Source organism: Physeter macrocephalus, chromosome 7, assembly GCF_002837175.3.
Source record: "Physeter macrocephalus isolate SW-GA chromosome 7, ASM283717v5, whole genome shotgun sequence".
Classification (NCBI taxonomy): Eukaryota; Metazoa; Chordata; class Mammalia; order Artiodactyla; family Physeteridae; genus Physeter; species Physeter macrocephalus.
Window position 1 is genome coordinate 20,391,910 of NC_041220.1, and position 16,754 is coordinate 20,408,663.

At 35.9% G+C, this 16,754-nt stretch overlaps 1 protein-coding gene across 3 annotated transcripts in view; it reads right to left on the reverse strand.

Annotated features, from left to right (window-relative positions):
- The window catches only part of EMCN (endomucin), a 99,001-nt gene that overhangs the window by 58,963 nt on the left and 23,284 nt on the right, over positions 1-16,754 (reverse strand). For all 3 annotated transcript variants that reach the window (XR_003680482.2, XM_028491688.2, XM_028491687.2), the window contains exons 2-3: positions 3,910-4,035; positions 1,620-1,697 (exon numbers count right to left, since the gene is read on the reverse strand). Coding sequence is in view for 2 of the 3 variants with exons in the window: in XM_028491688.2 (XP_028347489.1) it covers positions 1,620-1,697; positions 3,910-4,035 (204 nt within the window). In the remaining variant the exon portion in view is untranslated. The remainder of the gene's footprint in view (positions 1-1,619; positions 1,698-3,909; positions 4,036-16,754) is intronic.

A 16,754-nucleotide genomic window follows, 5' to 3' on the forward strand; every position in this document is an offset into this window, starting at 1 on the left:
CACACACACACACACACAACTTGAACCAATAAATGAGTTCAACAAGGTGGAAGGATATAATATCAATATATGAAAATAAATTGTATTTCTATACAGTAGCAATGAACAATCCAAAAACAAAATTGAGGAAAATGATTCCATTTACAGTAGCAATAAAATGAATAAAATATTAGGAATAAATTGAATGAAAGAAGTGAAAGTCTTCTGCACTGAAAACTATAAACATTATCAAAGGAAATTAAAGAAGACCTAAATAAAGGCATCCTGTATTCATGATTTGGAAGACTTACAGCTGTGAAGATGGCAGTACTTCCCAAACTGATCTATAGATTCAATGCAATCCCTATCACAATCCCAGCTGACATTTTGCAGAAAGTTAGGACAAGTTTATCCTAAAATTCATATGGAAATTCAAGTGACCCAGAATAGTCAAAACAATCTAGAAAAAGAAGAAAAAGTTGGAGGATTCACATTTCCCAATTTCAAAACTTAATGCAAAGCCATGATAGCCAAGACTGTATGATTCTGGCATAAGAATAGATATATAGATAAATGGATTAGAATTGAAAGTCCAGGAGTAAAAACATACCTTTATGGCCAACTGACTTTTATCAAGGGTGCCACCATAATTCAAATGGGAAAAGAATAGTCTTTTCAACAAATGGTGTTAGGACAACTGGATGACTACATGCAAAAGAATGAAGCTCTAACTCACACTATATCAAAAACTTTAAAAGCTGAAAGTATAAACTTCTTAGAAGAAAACATTGGTCTAAATCTTTGTGATCTTGCGTTGAGCAAGTATTTCTCTGATTTGATCCACTGCACAAACTACTAAAGGAAACCAGAATATGTCACCCCAAAATATGCATCTTTGATATAAACTGAATGCAATTAAGAAGTAGCAAATGCATAAAAATATCTCCCTTTTCTGCCTAAAGGCAGGATATAAATTTTCCTTTTGCTGGAGACAGACTCATCAGTGCAGAGAAGGCAGCAGAGGAATCAGCAAACAAACCTTACTTTGTTAGTTTCCTTCCGTTTATTGACCTTCCCTTAGTTTGCTGCCTTGGAAGCCTAAACTGCTTTCCTTTGCCCTGTCTTTATTTTTTTTAATATAAATTTATTATTTTTTGTTGAAGATGCTATGTAAACTGAAATTCTATGCCACAACTTCGATTTACTCTTTGTTTTAAGTTTTTCAAGTGATATGCATTACATGTGTCAATAAACTGCTTTTCTCTTGTTAGTCTTTTTGTTCACAAATCCCATCTGAAAACCTAGGATAGGTAGAGGCAAAGTTTTGCCTCCTTCACATGACAAAAGAAAATACAAGTAAATTTTACTTTATCAAAATTAGAGATTTTAGTGCTTCAAATACACTTTAAAGAAAATTAAAAGACAGCCTACAGAATGGGAGAAAATATGTGCAAATTATCTATTGGTAATAGATGTAGGGTTTCTTTTGGGGGGTGATGAAAATGTCCAAGATGTTTGCAGAAGCTTGTGAATATGCTAAAACCCACTTAATTGAATACTTTAAAAGCATGACTATTACGGTATGGTATGTGATGATATACATAACAGAAAAATGGTGGCAAAGCAGATACATTACTCACCTTCACCATTAACTGCTGTGGTTACTGAAGACAGTGTTGACAGCAGAGATGTTTCTAAGGGTTCCTTGCTGGTAGTTCCTAGATAGATGACATTATTATTAATTACAATTACATCTCACCTGTCAAGGAGTAAAGAAAAGTAAGTCAAATCTGAAGGTGAATTAAAATCCTCCTGTAGGTACTGGGTAAACCTTTGTCTATCTTTATTTTTCCATTCTCCAGCTTCTTTTATCCAAGGCGAGGAATGTAAGTACTGAATGCTTGGGTGGCCCGATAAACACACACACACACACACACTTTTGTATGAGAGGTCCCAAAAGCAAATTTCTACTGCAGATTGTTACTTAGGTCTCTTAAAAGTGAATTCTTTAAAATCATTTTATTTTTCCCAGTGGGAAAAATTACCTGGTCAATAGGACCTAGGAGTAATGTGTCTTTTTTTCCCAAAATAAGATTTCATTTTGTTGATTTAGTTGTGGCTTTGAAACTTCCAATAAACATAAATAATAAAGGAACTTGCAAACTCCTGTAATTAATTAATTTTTTTCATTTATGAAACAATTAATTGATTTCCGGGTGGCCCGATAAACACACACACACACACACACTTTTGTATGAGAGGTCCCAAAAGCAAATTTCTACTGCAGATTGTTACTTAGGTCTCTTAAAAGTGAATTCTTTAAAATCATTTTATTTTTCCCAGTGGGAAAAATTACCTGGTCAATAGGACCTAGGAGTAATGTGTCTTTTTTTCCCAAAATAAGATTTCATTTTGTTGATTTAGCTGTGGCTTTGAAACTTCCAATAAACATAAATAATAAAGAAACTTGCAAACTCCTGTAATTAATTAATTTTTTTTCATTTATGAAACAATTAATTGATTTCCCACTCTGTACAAAGCCCTCTCCTAGGCTTCTGAGGGCAGTATCTAACCCTTAGTCACCTCTTTTTTCCCATGCCCCTCCTCGCACAGTTGCCGCATGCTCCAACTGGCCCTTAGTCATCTTTTTAATCTTCGTCATATGAAGAATAATTCCTGGCATAGAGTGGGCATGTAGTAAATGTTGTTTCAGATAAAATGGCACTCATACAGGACAGGGGGACCAACAAAAGGAAAACGATCTGCTTTTTTTTTTTTTTTTTTTTTTTTGTGGTACGCGGGCCTCTCACTGTTGTGGCCTCTCCCGTTGCGGAGCACAGGCTCCGGACGCGCAGGCTCAGCGGCCATGGCTCACGGGCCCAGCCGCTCCGCGGCATGTGGGATCTTCCCGGACCGGGGCACGAACCCGTGTCCCCTGCATCGGCAGGCGGACTCTCAACCACTGTGCCACCAGGGAAGCCCACGATCTGCTTTAAGTAGTGAACACAACTTCCTGATCTGCTACTCATGGTAGCATTCCCTTTTCTCTTAAAACATGTTAGAATGTCCTTTTGTGATTAGGGCAAGGGTTCTATTTTTACTATGTGACATTTATAAAATCTTGGTTCTTATATATACACATGCTGTGTTTGAGGGAGGAGATATTTGGCTCTGCACAGTTTACCTAATACTTTATTTTTTTATATCTTTATTGGAGTATAATTGATTTACAATGTGGTGTTTAGTTTCTGCTGTACAGCAAAGTGAATCAGCTATATGTATACATATATCCCCATATCCCCTCCCTCCTGAGCCTCCTTCCCACCCTCCCTATCCCACCCCTCTAAATTGTCACAAAGCATCCAGCTGATCTCCCTGTTCTGTGCAAACAAAGCAACTGACAAAGGAAGCAACTGATTAATCTCCAAAATATACAAGCAGCTCTGTTATTAATACAGTTTCACCTTGTTAGCTGTGCTGTTTAAGTGGGGAACTGGAATATTTAGAAAGATATTTTTATGACTGAGAAATGAAAATTTTTTCTTCTCTAAAAATGCAGCTCTGTTATTAATACAGTTTCACCTTGTTAGCTGTGCTGTTTAAGTGGGGAACTGGAATATTTAGAAAGATATTTTTATGACTGAGAAATTAAAATTTTTTCTTCTCTAAAAATAAACTTTGTATATGTAACCATCACAATAAGATCATTCCCAAACAGGAAGTGACCCAAAGCGATATCATCGAAGAAGCCCACTGTGATCTCACGGTTCTGTATTCAACCCAAAATAACACATGAGTTTCAAAATAGTGAAATAACCTAGACCTTCATAACACAGATATGAGATTCCCAAATTATTTTCCTATGATTAATTTATATGGGTGCTACTAATTTAATTTGTTAAAGTAAATTTCATGAAGAGTTGATCCTACCTTTAGTAGATATTTCAACTGTTGATTTCTCTGCAACATTTGGTGATGACGTTGTGTTTGATGTTGGTACAGATGTTTTTGTTGCAGAAGTTGATGATAATACAGGAGTGGCTGTATCTTTGACTTCTGAAAAAAGTAAATTGTGTTAAAGCAGTTGCATTAAAATTTACATTTATTTTGCCAATCAACAGCCTAGTATATTTAAACAAAGTAAACTGTATGTATACTACTGCGTCGGGTATGGTTTTGGAATTAATTTTCTAACTGTAATGAATTCACCCTTGATTTCAGTATTCATTCACTAACTCCATTTGCTTCTCACCAATGGCGTGAATTTTTAAGGTGGTTGGCAGAAGCAGTCTGCGGTTCTGAAACAAAATAATATCTGACAAAACTAGTGAGGAATAAATGTATGAGTTTGAAACTTAACAATTTTTTTTTTTTTTTTTTTTTTTTTTTGCGGTACGCAGGCCTCTCACTGTTGTGGCCTCTCCCGTTGCGGCAGCGGCCATGGCTCACGGGCCCAGCCGCTCCGCGGCACGTGGGATCCTCCCGGACCGGGGCATGAACCCGCGTCCCCTGCATCGGCAGGCGGACTCCCAACCACTGCGCCACCAGGGAAGTACAAAAATATTTTTAATCCAACTAAACTAACATTGTCCGATGAAATAATTAAATAGGCACTCTCTGGGCAGTGGATATTTTACTGAATGTTTTAGAGCATGTTAAAGTTACTAAATACTAAAATCTCAGTATTGGTGCATCTCTTTTTGGTACATAGCATTTCTCTCTCTCTCTCTCTCTCTCTCTCCATATACTACATATATATTCTAAAGAGACAATAAATTTTAAAGAAATTCAACAATTGCAACAAGCCTACATTCTCGGGGATAGAGCCACCATAAATCTGCCTTTTCAAATGACTTATTTCTCTCAAAGGCACAGAAGTGAAGACAATACATTGTTATGTATATTATATATTTATTTTTAATAATTATTTTTTGGCAATAGAAAGCCAATATCTTACAATAATTCTTAAAACTTCCATTGCAATATTATTTTTTAAAAGTGAAGTATGTAGGATTTAATTCTCAGTGATCTATGGAAAAGATTTGTTTCATATAATATTATTGTAACTTATTGGCATTTATATACTTTTTTAATCCTGCATTTGTTGGACTTGTCTCTGTATACTTACTGTTATGTTGCAGATCAAAAAACAGCAAACAAATGTTTACAAAGGATGTGGAAAAAATATTCCTGTTCATGGAAAGCACTATTTTTATGTTGTTACTTTGTATACAGAACAGTTGACCCTTTAACAACTTGGGGGTTAAGGGCATCTACCTTCCATGCGATAGAAAATCCAAGTATAACTTATACGTGGCCCTTCCTATCCAAGGTTTCTCTGCATCCAAAGATTCAACCAACTTCAGATTGTAGCACTGTAGTATTTACTATGGAAAAAAATCTGCGTATAAGTGGACCCACGCAGTACAAACTCATGTTGTTTAAGGGTCAGTTGTATACAGAGTCAGTACAACAGGTAGTTGAGAGGATGGACTTTGAATAACAAAGGCTCATGTTCAAATCCCAGTCAAACTGAGTATGTCATTACAGTAATTGTATGTCATTTGTATGACTTCTCAAATTTAAATTTCATCCAAAATTTTCCTCCTTGAGAAAAAAACCAAAAATCTTTCAAGTCATTGAAAAGCAATATTCGAGATGTCATGAGATAGAGTGTACTTCCTGTTTTATTTTATAGACTTGAGGGGCTTGGGAGTGTTAGTGCTTAGCGCTGACTCTGTTTACAGAGCTCACAGAAATTGCTTGATATATGCAGCACATACCGATGTGCTCCACACATACAGGAATGACAGAACTGCTTTTTCACGGGCTTTACCGAAATCAAGTCAAAAGCTTTTTTCACCTCTGGAGAAACACTTCACACCCTTGGTCTTACTCCCATCCCCTCCTTCCCCTCAATACTCAGCAGAGAAAAGGAACACAGCGTATGTGAGGTTACCTTTTCTCTATTAGTCATTTTGTTCTCACTATTTTTCTTTCTGTCCTAGAGTCTATGATGTAACACTAACTTCTAAGTTTAAATTGAGATTGAAGAAGAAGTTATTTGAAGAGGCATATACCCCATGGACTGGAAATTTCACCGGTAAATAACTTGAATGATCTCTCTCTGTTGACTTGCTAAATAGCAACAACCTTAATTTCTGAGTATAATCAACAGCTCCAGAGATATTTTTCATATTTCTTTCCTCCCTCCCTTACTTTTTTATTTCCTTTTTTGCTTCCACAGATACTTATTGGGGAACTAATATGAAAAGCACGATTAGATACTGCAAAAGACTCTATGTTGCACCACATAGTATCACCCTTGAGTAGCTTTTAATCTGGTAGGGAACATAATGCCTATACACAATAAATAATAAAGAATATTCTGTATGAGTTGTGTAGACCAGTGTTTTTCAAACTTCAGATTATGATACAATTAAAGAGTAATTTAAGTCTATTTAATACATTGCAGCCAGAGCTTTTTTTTCCAAATGAAAAAGAGGCAATATTAGATTAATACTGCAAATAATGAGGGTAAGTATTGTTTCATGAAGCTTTTGTTTAGCATTGTGTGTGTGTGTGTGTGTGTGTGTTTGAGAATGAAATGTGTGTTTATGCAAAATGTATCTCTTACTGTGATTCCAGCTAAAAATGTGAAAACTGTGGGACAAGAAAAAATTGGGGCAAGAATTTATAAGATAAAAAATGACCACCCTGCTGGCATGAGCAAGGAATACTTCATGAGAGAGTTGACATAGGAGCTGGAGCTTGAAGAGTGAGTAATATGGTGACACGGGAAGAGGAAAGAGCATTAATAAAGGTCTGAAGTGGAAGAGTGAGAGGTATTTGAGGGCACTGCAAAGAGCTCTGTTTGGCTGGATTGCTGTGTGGTACAACAGGACATGGTGGATGTGTCTGGTAAAATTCTGGAGACCAGATTGTAAAGGATTTTGAACACCAAGCCAGAGACTTGGGACTTAATCTACGAGTCTGCGGGGAGCCATGGGAAGTGACCAAATGGAAATTCAACCGTAGGAAACACGATGGGGAAATAAGTGGGGCAGAGAATGAGAAGATACCAGTTGAACAGAATTGAAAGCCGCCATTTTTATATTTACCAATGTGGTCGGCCCTCTTGAAGTCATCATGTGAGATCAGTGAGTTCTCATCCATACAATGACTTGAGGTAAACTACAACAAGACACATTTTTAGCTACTTATGTGGTAAGGTTGAAATGTGCTGTAAGGCTTCTCCTCCTCACCGTCCTTCTACACATTTGGCCACGGATTTCCCTGAGTAAAACCTTAACCCATTAGCACTCATCAATGTCTCCATTACTAGTTCTTCAGATTGTTCAACAGAGAGTATTCCCTCTTTTGGCAAGGACTGACAACCAACCCCTAAGAATACTGAGCGTCGCTATGTGCCAGCGAGCATGTGAGTACTTTCCATGGATTATATCATTTAATTCTAAGACCCTACAATGTTCATAGTCTTATCTCACCATTTTACAGATGAGGATCAAAAATGGTAAGCAACTTGTCCATATTATACACTAGGAAGTAATACAGTTGGATTTGAATCCAAACACCTTTGACTCCAGAGAAGATACCCTGAACCATCACACATCTGGCCATGGGAAGGTGGTTCCATGCCAAGCCACATACCCCCGCTCCATCTGCTTTCTGCCTTTGACGAAGTGTGATATTAAAAATGTGGAAGTGACTAGATGCACCGATGTTTTACCTCTCCGTGCCTAGGATGAGGAAACAAACAAAATACCTCACTGGTTTTTTTTCTTTTTTAATAACAAGCATTCATACTGTCATGTACATATACATAAACACACATATAAAATGTTTCCATATTAGACTGAAAGCTTTAAAATATTTCCAATCTTTTAAAACTATTTATAATTGAAAAATAAAAATAAAGATTTACTGAGTTTAAAAAAATTCCGCAAATAGAAACTTTCTCTCCTCATACTGTGGAAAAGAATTATTCCCTTTAACTACCACTGTTGAAGGTTTTATTGACCAGGGTTCAAGTAACCATCAGTTATGCTTTTAGTATATTATCTGTAAATCTCTTCTAGGTCTGATTTGATCTCATAATAAACCATTGAGGAAAATGGTTAATTCTGAAGTGTTTTCTCTTCATAGGACACTGTGAGGTAGCATTTTCCCTCTCTTTATCTCCAAAGAATAATTTAACAAGGAGACCTGTGCTTCACAGCTTCTTAGTGTTGCTCTTGGGAGAAACAGATGGCATTTCATCCTGACTCTACCCTATATCCATACACTCCAACTGAGAGAGCACAAGGGATGCCATAGCACCAGTTTCCCACACTATGAAAGGATGACGCATTATTGGGATTTTAATAAAATAACTATTTTAATTATAAAAATCATAAGAACTTTGAGAATTCAGTTTATGGCTAGAAACCAAGATTCATACTTTCTCCTGTTTTCAAATGATCAAGTCATCGACTCCAATCTTCTCAGACATGCTTTGTAATTACATTTAGAGGTAACTCACAAATAGTCTCTAAGAGTTAGAATTTCATCCATCCTCATAAGGAGCAATTGCTTCTCCAGCTTTCTTTTTCCCTAGCAATTCTGTTTCTAAAGTCCACTGAAAATCCACTACTAGAGAAGATTGATCTTGCTTCTTCTAGATCAACACAAACACTGAATGACAGTAACTTAGAATTCTAGAACTTGAGATCTGGAAAGAACTTTACAAAAAGATCTTAATGTAATAGAAGCCCTACATTTTATAGCTTAGAAAATGTATGAGTTTAAGGTAGTTTCAGAAGATCATAGCACCAATTAGTAAAAAGTTAATTTTTTTTTCTAATTCTACCATTTGGGTGTGTGGAATGCAATTGTGGCCATTTGGGTATGTGGAATGCAATTGTGGCAGAGACAGTGCTGAAGTTTCCCTTTGAAAATATTTACTTTGCCAGTTTTAACCATAAACACAATTTCAGAAGAAGGTTTTAAGTTCTTTAAGGAAACAGAAGAATGGTTTCTTTAGAAATATATAATTACAGTAAATTCAAAATGCTAACTACTAAATGGTCTTATAAACCTTCAAAGTACCATTATTAGCTAATAATCTCATCACCTAGATCAACTGCTCTATAGAATTGAAGGTAAAGTAGCTAATTTTATATTTCAGAAGCTTACAACATACTATTTCTACTATTTCATATTGTCTTCATGCAATTCCATCTCCTATATATGCCACCCCTTAGGCTTTTAGGAACTTTATACAGATTTTATCTTGAAATAAAGTAATTGTCAATTTTCAGTTGTCATTTGTGGTTGCTTCTCCCCTATGTATCATGGCTTATAGTGAATAGAGATCCACATCTTAATGTTTGTATGTGACAGCAATGCACAAATTGGGGTGTTATAAATACTGAGAAGGTCCTTTTTTGTAGTACTTTGTCAGTAGTTGCTAGCATTATAATTTTTCTTCAACATATACCCTATACCTTCTTTGTCAGAAAAGAAGTAGCAAAGAATTAACAAAGTTTAAGTGGAAAATTTCAATTTTCCCTCACACATTAAAAATATATTAAAATGTTAATTACATAGTATAATATACAAAAATTTATATATAAGTAAAATATATTTCTATAGTAATATAATAAAAATAAGTAAATGAAATATGATACCACTTTCTATATTCCCATCAAAAGAGAGCCTTCGTGAAAGACAAGGCACCAACTCCTTTTGATGACAGTGTCATAGCAACACGTTTTTCCATTAATGGTGATCCTTGCTCTCTTATACAGCACAAGTCACTTTGGTTCATTGCCAACCAAATTAAGTGAAGTTAATTTTTTTCCTCAGTTAAAAGAAAACAACAATTATTATGTGATGATGTATTCCTGATGAATTCTACTTGCATTGATCTAAAACTTTCATGATATCCTATATGAAATGTATGAGTAAACTACTAGCCAATGAGTTACATACCTCAATAAACATTTATTAAGCATCTATTTCAATAAGACCTAAGCAAAAATTAAAAATATGTTTTTCCTAGAGGATCTTAGACTTTATTTTGATACTCAAGCTATACATGCATGAAACACCTATAAGGTTATGCTAAGGTGCCATATAAAAAGGTGCTGTATAATTAATACTATGCATAGCTCGCTCTATACAAGTGAAATCAAAGTAAGGTGATGTCTCTCTATGTGTCTAGGATAACGAGAATCATTTTCTCCGTGGAACAGATTTCAAAAGGAATCAGATAATTGAGCACAAGAAGGAAAGGAAAATCATGCTTCATGGTAGAAAAAGAAGAAAGGATATGCAAGGGCAAAGACAATAGTGCCAAATAAAACAGAGGCTATATAACGTAAGGCCTAAAACGGGGCCTTGGGGATATTAGACACTTAAAAATAGACTCTTTTGGGAGAGGAAAACAGAAAAATTTAATTTTCAATGAAAACATCAGAGCTAGTGGCAACTCTTAAAAAAAAAAAGGATTTGAAGTTTACTTTTTCAATTAAGGCTAACAAAATACTGTAGTGAGCACAAAAGGTTTTAGAATGCTTACCTTTCCTAGGTAGAATGAATTTGGGGGATAAGTTAGAATAAAGACGCAGATGTAGAGAATAGATTTGAGGACACGGGGAGGGGGAAGGGTAAGCTGGGACGAAGTGAGACAGTGGCACGGACTTATAAATACTACCAAATGTAAAATAAATAGCTAGTGGGATGCAGCCGCATAGCACAGGGAGATCAGCTCGGTGCTTTGTGACCACCTAGAGGGGTGGGATAGGGAGGGTGGGAGGGAGACGCAGGAGGGAGAAGATTTGGTGATATATGTATACGTGTAGCTGATTCACTTTGTTATACAGCAGAAACTAATGCAACATTGTAAAGCAATTATAGTCCAATAAAGATGTTAAAAAAATAAAAATAAAAAGAAGATCTCATCTCTCACAGAGAGGAAAATATGCAGGTAAGTGGGAGAGAGCTATGCCTTCAAGATGAATCTCCTCTGGTTGCCAGCCATCTGTGAGGTGGGGAAGGAGTGCCAGGCCTGGCAGGCTCGAGCATGGACAGGTGTCTCAGCCACCTGGCCCCTCTGGGGAGAACGGGAAGGCAGCAGTACATTGGTGAGTTTCTTAAACAGAAAACAACAATATCTGCAAAATGGACCTGAGAATCCAAGGTGTTCTGGCTGACACACAGGTGGAGGCTCCCAAGGCAAGTTTCCTCCACTCACCCACGTGTCAGGTTTGAAATTATGGGGCAATGCAGGTATTTTTCCTTCACAAAATAACTGTGATTCTTTAAAACTCAGGTTGCATAGTAACGAGATATTTGAGATTGTGGACTCTATTATAAGGGGACTTTTTGTATACTGTATCAGGTTTGGAAAGTTTCAGCTCTTTGAGGTATAAAAAAGCAAAGGTTATATTTAATATTTATAGGAGTGGGAGTATTAGGGGAAAGGAGTGACCTGGCCATACTCCTGGGCTCTTAGATCAACCATCCCCAGATCTCTCCCACCATGCTCTGCTCTGACCCCAGAGAGGAGCTGTGGTTCTGTGGCTCAAAAAGCATCTGCCCAGGAAACAAGATGCTTAGGCTTCACAGGTTCTTGTCGGCACCAGCAAACCTTACAAGCAAGTCTCTTGGGCTTGTCTCAGGAAGCGGATCAATCAAGGGCCCTCTCAGTCCTGGGAGGAACAGCGCTGCTCTGTCCCTTCTCTGGGCTCCACACGGGGCAGTGATAACGGAGGAGAAGGTGGTCCTCTTCTCTCTCTAATGGCGCCCCCAGCTTTCCTCTGAGCTTAGAATGTTGCCACTTGAAATCCTGGGTCTTCACTACAGGCTCTCCTGGCATTTCTTCAGGAACAGGGAAGGTCTCACTCGACACTTTCCACCAGCAGTGACATTAGAAGAGTGATTGACACACATGAAATGACATCACGGGAGGTGGAAGGACACACAGGCTTGGCAATTATGACATCAGCTAATTATGTAACTGTGTGAGCCACTTCACCACTTTGGGCCTCAGTTTCCTCTCTATGAAAAGTGTCTGTTGAACAAAATCTCTTCAACTATAAAATTATATTACCTGTAGGATTAAATTACAATGTAAATATCCATTATGGCAAATAATTAAGCATAAGTTGCATTTCTACATACCAGGAAGGAGGCTTGTACTTTAGCAGTTATATACAAAGGCTTTATAGAGTTATAAACTCATCACCTGGGAGAAATCTAAGCCTCAAAAAGCATTCTGTATTACAAGGGAAAAAATGATTACATTTATTTGCAATCTGATAATGTTACCTGGACAAAATGTGTTTCCCTTTAGGGTGTTAGTCTACCCAGAAATAGAGAAAATGTGAAAGACAAAGTTTGGAATAGATATTTGGAATACTTTGTGTTGAAACTTTTTTTTTTACATAGCAGAACAAATGATGAAATATTTTATATAGGTAAGCTAACATCTACGCGAATGAATAGAGCTCATATACAATAAGCTAGACAGCTCCTTCTCAGCAATGTGTGTGTGTAGGTCTGTGTGTGTGTGTGTTCATGTCTACACTTAATGAGTGACAGCTGAGTTTGTAAAAAGGTCTACAGTCTTGCATTTGAAGCTAGAAAATGATATTTGGCTGACTTTGAGATGTCATATTTCTCATCTCATCTACTCTATTTTTGTCTTCTCTAAGTGTAAAGAAAAACTCTCTAACTGATTTTAAATGCTTTTTAATTTGTATCTGTTGAAAGGTGGTAATTTCCGTTATTAAGGGATAAAATAAAAGGACAAAAAGTTATTTCTGTCTTCTGAAAAGTCAAAGACAATCTTTTCTTGCCCTAAAAAGAATTATTTGAAGTGACAAAAAACTTTAAATGATAGACATTCCAAGAATGCAGACATGTGTAACAATAATTGCTTTCACTGACATCACTTGATTTTAACAATTTCATAGAGCAGTAGAACAGACAATACTGTTATCTTCATTTTATAGATGAAGAAACTGAGGTCTGATTGTGACTTGCCAAGAGTCACAGTAGAAGGTGTTAGAGCCTTGTTTACACTCAGATGTTCTAATACCATCTTTCATGTGCTTTTCCTCTACATTGGCTTGTCTTAGAACTGCAATGTCATGTTTGTGGTTGCAGTATTTCTGTGCTACTATTCGGTATTATTTAGAGTACTTTAGAGCACAATTTTTTTTTCTCATATTGTTGCTAATAATTATGAAAACAAATGAAACTATTTAAGGCATATAAATTACTGGAAGTAAAAAGCATTTGTCATCAGTAGTACCTCCGTTTTTTGTTGTTGTTGTTGACCAGTCACATCGTCCTTCAGGGATTATTAAATAAAACAGAACAAAATCTCTTCGCTCAAAGTTATATCTTATCTTGTTCATCAATAGAATATTAGTGCGAAACAACTTTACTAAAATATTTTAAAGTAAGAAAGTCAACTTTTATGGTAATATCATATGACTCAAAATTTATGAAGGGCTTTCTAAGACATGATTTTTTTCAGTGTCCTTTATTTGTTAGTTGTACTGGATTTAGGGAAATATTACAAAATTTTTTTTTTCCTTTCTTGTTTTGGGGTAAAGCAACAGTGATATAGTGAATATATTATTGTTCAGTCTCACTTTTACAGCAAAATCACCAATTAATTTACATTGATCACATCAAAGAACTATTTTGTCCTCTTTATTTCATTTGCATCAAATTATTTTTAGCATATATATTCAGGGTCTCCTGTGAATGCAAGAAAAGATACTAAATAAATGAAAAAATATCTTAGCACGGAATAAAACAAAGGGCAGTGTAGTGTAGGAAGTAGGTGACTGCAGGTCTCCACAATTGACCAGCTATGTGACCTTATGCAAATTACTTAATCTCTTTTGCCTCTGTTTTTAAAATTATAGAAACATACCCTTATAGGGTTTCTGTGCAGAGCAAAACATTAATATATATAAAAACTTGAGAGATGCAGCTAACATCTAGGTTACACTTGAATTTATCCTGATTAAAAAGTCGATGACATGAGATACATTTTAGAGCTCTACCAATAGGTCAGACAAATGGATGTTTCTTGCTTATACTGTCCCTAAATACTTGATTAACTACTTACAGAGCCATGTCCAACAGAGTCAGTAAGTTCAAGCTAGTAAAGTCTTTCTAAATAAAACATAAGCTCCTCCCTAAATCATAACCTGATTCTCCCAATTACATCCTAACTTTGACAACAACTTTGCCAGATTTTATAAATTATTTTTAGTATTATCTTTTTCTGATATCCTTATACCATTTCTTTTCAGAAACTATGATTATAAAAATGGAACAGAAAGATTGCAGGATAGAATAAAGAAAACATGAAAGTCAGTTTCATGTAGTAGAAGAAAGAGGTTTTCCATGTTGCTGTTCCATAGGTCCACGGTTGCTACCATGCGGTGGGCATGGTGCTATTCGGATCTACAGAGTTTCAACCAGGGATCGCTGAATCTATATTCAAAGGAAATATTGTCTGCATATTGAAAAAAATGATTCACACATATATGCTACCATTTTAAAATTTATATAGTTTCTATTGTGATTAATGAAATACAAATGTTTAAAAATTGCTAAATATTTAGCAGCATTCTGTTTTCTCAAGTAGTGGGTGCAATTATTATCTTACTGGGAAGGGGTTCACAATTTTCATGTAAATGAGGTACTTATCTTCAAAACATTGGGGGACCACTCCTTTGTGGACCTTAGTATAACAGTACAATTTTGTTTATTTGACTGTTGACTTTATATAGCATCACAAACTGAGCCAGAATTTGATACCTTGTCTTATCCATTCCCTGCAAATAATTAGGGTCAGTCTTTAAACACCCATGACTCATACTTTTTAATTAGAAACAAACAAGCAAAGACTCACAGAGAAGGGGATTTATAGCTCTTTGTTTCCAATATGTGCCGGTTCTAAGTGCTAGAATAAAAGCATACTTTTTCTTTCTGTGAATATGTTTCTCCACACTGGAGATGGAAAAACTGCTCAGTTTTGCTCAGATGGAACCACATGCTCAGTAGAAGCCTATCATGTATTTATATAAGAACAGAGAAGAAGTCATGGTGTCTACTTTCTGATTTTGGAGACTGACTAGTTTTATATGGTATATTTTCCAAATTAAAAATATTTTGAACATTCCTTTAGGATGCCATCGAAGAGTCACTTGTGATGGGTTAATTAAATCTAACACATTTAAAAATAACTATGCGTGTTGTGGGACAGATGCAGCCTTTGGAAAAAGAAAGAGCTTACACTGAACATTGCAACAGATTTTTGTTATTTAATAGTAGGCAACAGACACGTTTACAGAATATGTTTTCAAAGCCTGGTTGGAAAGTATCTTTCTGATACATTCAGCTCTGCTGACAATGGAAGAAATCAGGAAATCCATATTTAAAGAGAAGGATGACTGTATACTTTTATTTCTCAATCAATTCAAATTTGCCTCATCATTTAAAAGTAGTGCCCTCTTGCATATCATTCAAATTTAATTAGAAGAATGAAGCATTCCAAAATCCCTTCCCAAATGCCAAGATGACGACTAGGATGGAAAATTTGTTCTTATCTAAGAACAAACAGTCAGGTGTACACTTGCCAGAAGTGATTTTGGAAATTCAAAAGGATGTCCAAAACTATAAGAAATGTAAGAGAAAGAGCTAGAGAGAACTGAATTGTTCTGCCCAAGAAAATGGAAATGATCTGATATTTTTTACCCTTGAGGGTAAGAGAGCAGAAGATATGGGGAAAGAGGAGAGAGAATAGACCAAGAAAGAAGGTAAAGCATCCAAAAGACTTTTAAGAACGGAGATGCCTAAAACACATTCTTAACTTTGCACCACTCTGTTGTAAAACCTCCCTTCCTTCAGTAAAGTCACCTATTCCACATGCTGTCTGCAAATACCCAGCAAGACTTTAGTTAAGTGGATCTTTCTGGGCATGCAGAAAAGAAAGGGGAACTACATTTTGGTTGTTGCCAGTGCAAAGTTAAAGAAAATGTCACAAGAAACCAAGTGGAGTACAAAATTTGAAGGATGCAAGAAGGTGGAAAGAAAGGTGAACATGAGAACTCAATCCTCCCTCCACCACGAAAGATCTGAGGAAATGGGAGGCATTGGGCGTTTTCCCAGAACAGCAAGTAAGTCTGTAATCTGAACATGTTTTTACATTAAAGGTGGAGATATCCAGGAGCTATCTGAATTATATAAAATTATTTTTATTTTATTAAATGCTGTTTACTAGACTCAGAATCAAATTTGCTGTGTCACAGTTATGTGTTTGCTGCAGAAGATAATTGTAAATTTGCTCTATAGCAAATTATTCCAGAGTTGGGTATAAATTATTTGCTTCACAAATATGGCAGGATGGATAATCAGAACAAATAGACTATGGAGCTATAGAACTAGCACTTCAATGTAGCAGAGATAATTACTTAAATCTGAGATACCACCAGTATTGAGTAATAAAGTGTTTTCTAAGTGTGAAGGTTGCCATTAGACCGCAGTTGACATTTATTTGTAAACTGTTTTTTTCTCGTTTTGAAGATGAATTCATGCCAGAACAATGAAATTTACTTTCCTAACAGCAATATTAATGAGAGAAAACCAATAGATGTAATCTCGCATTATTATCGATATATACTTAGTTTCTTTTATCCAGTATGCCTAAGAAACATGGTGCTCTGTATAACTAAACATTTTTT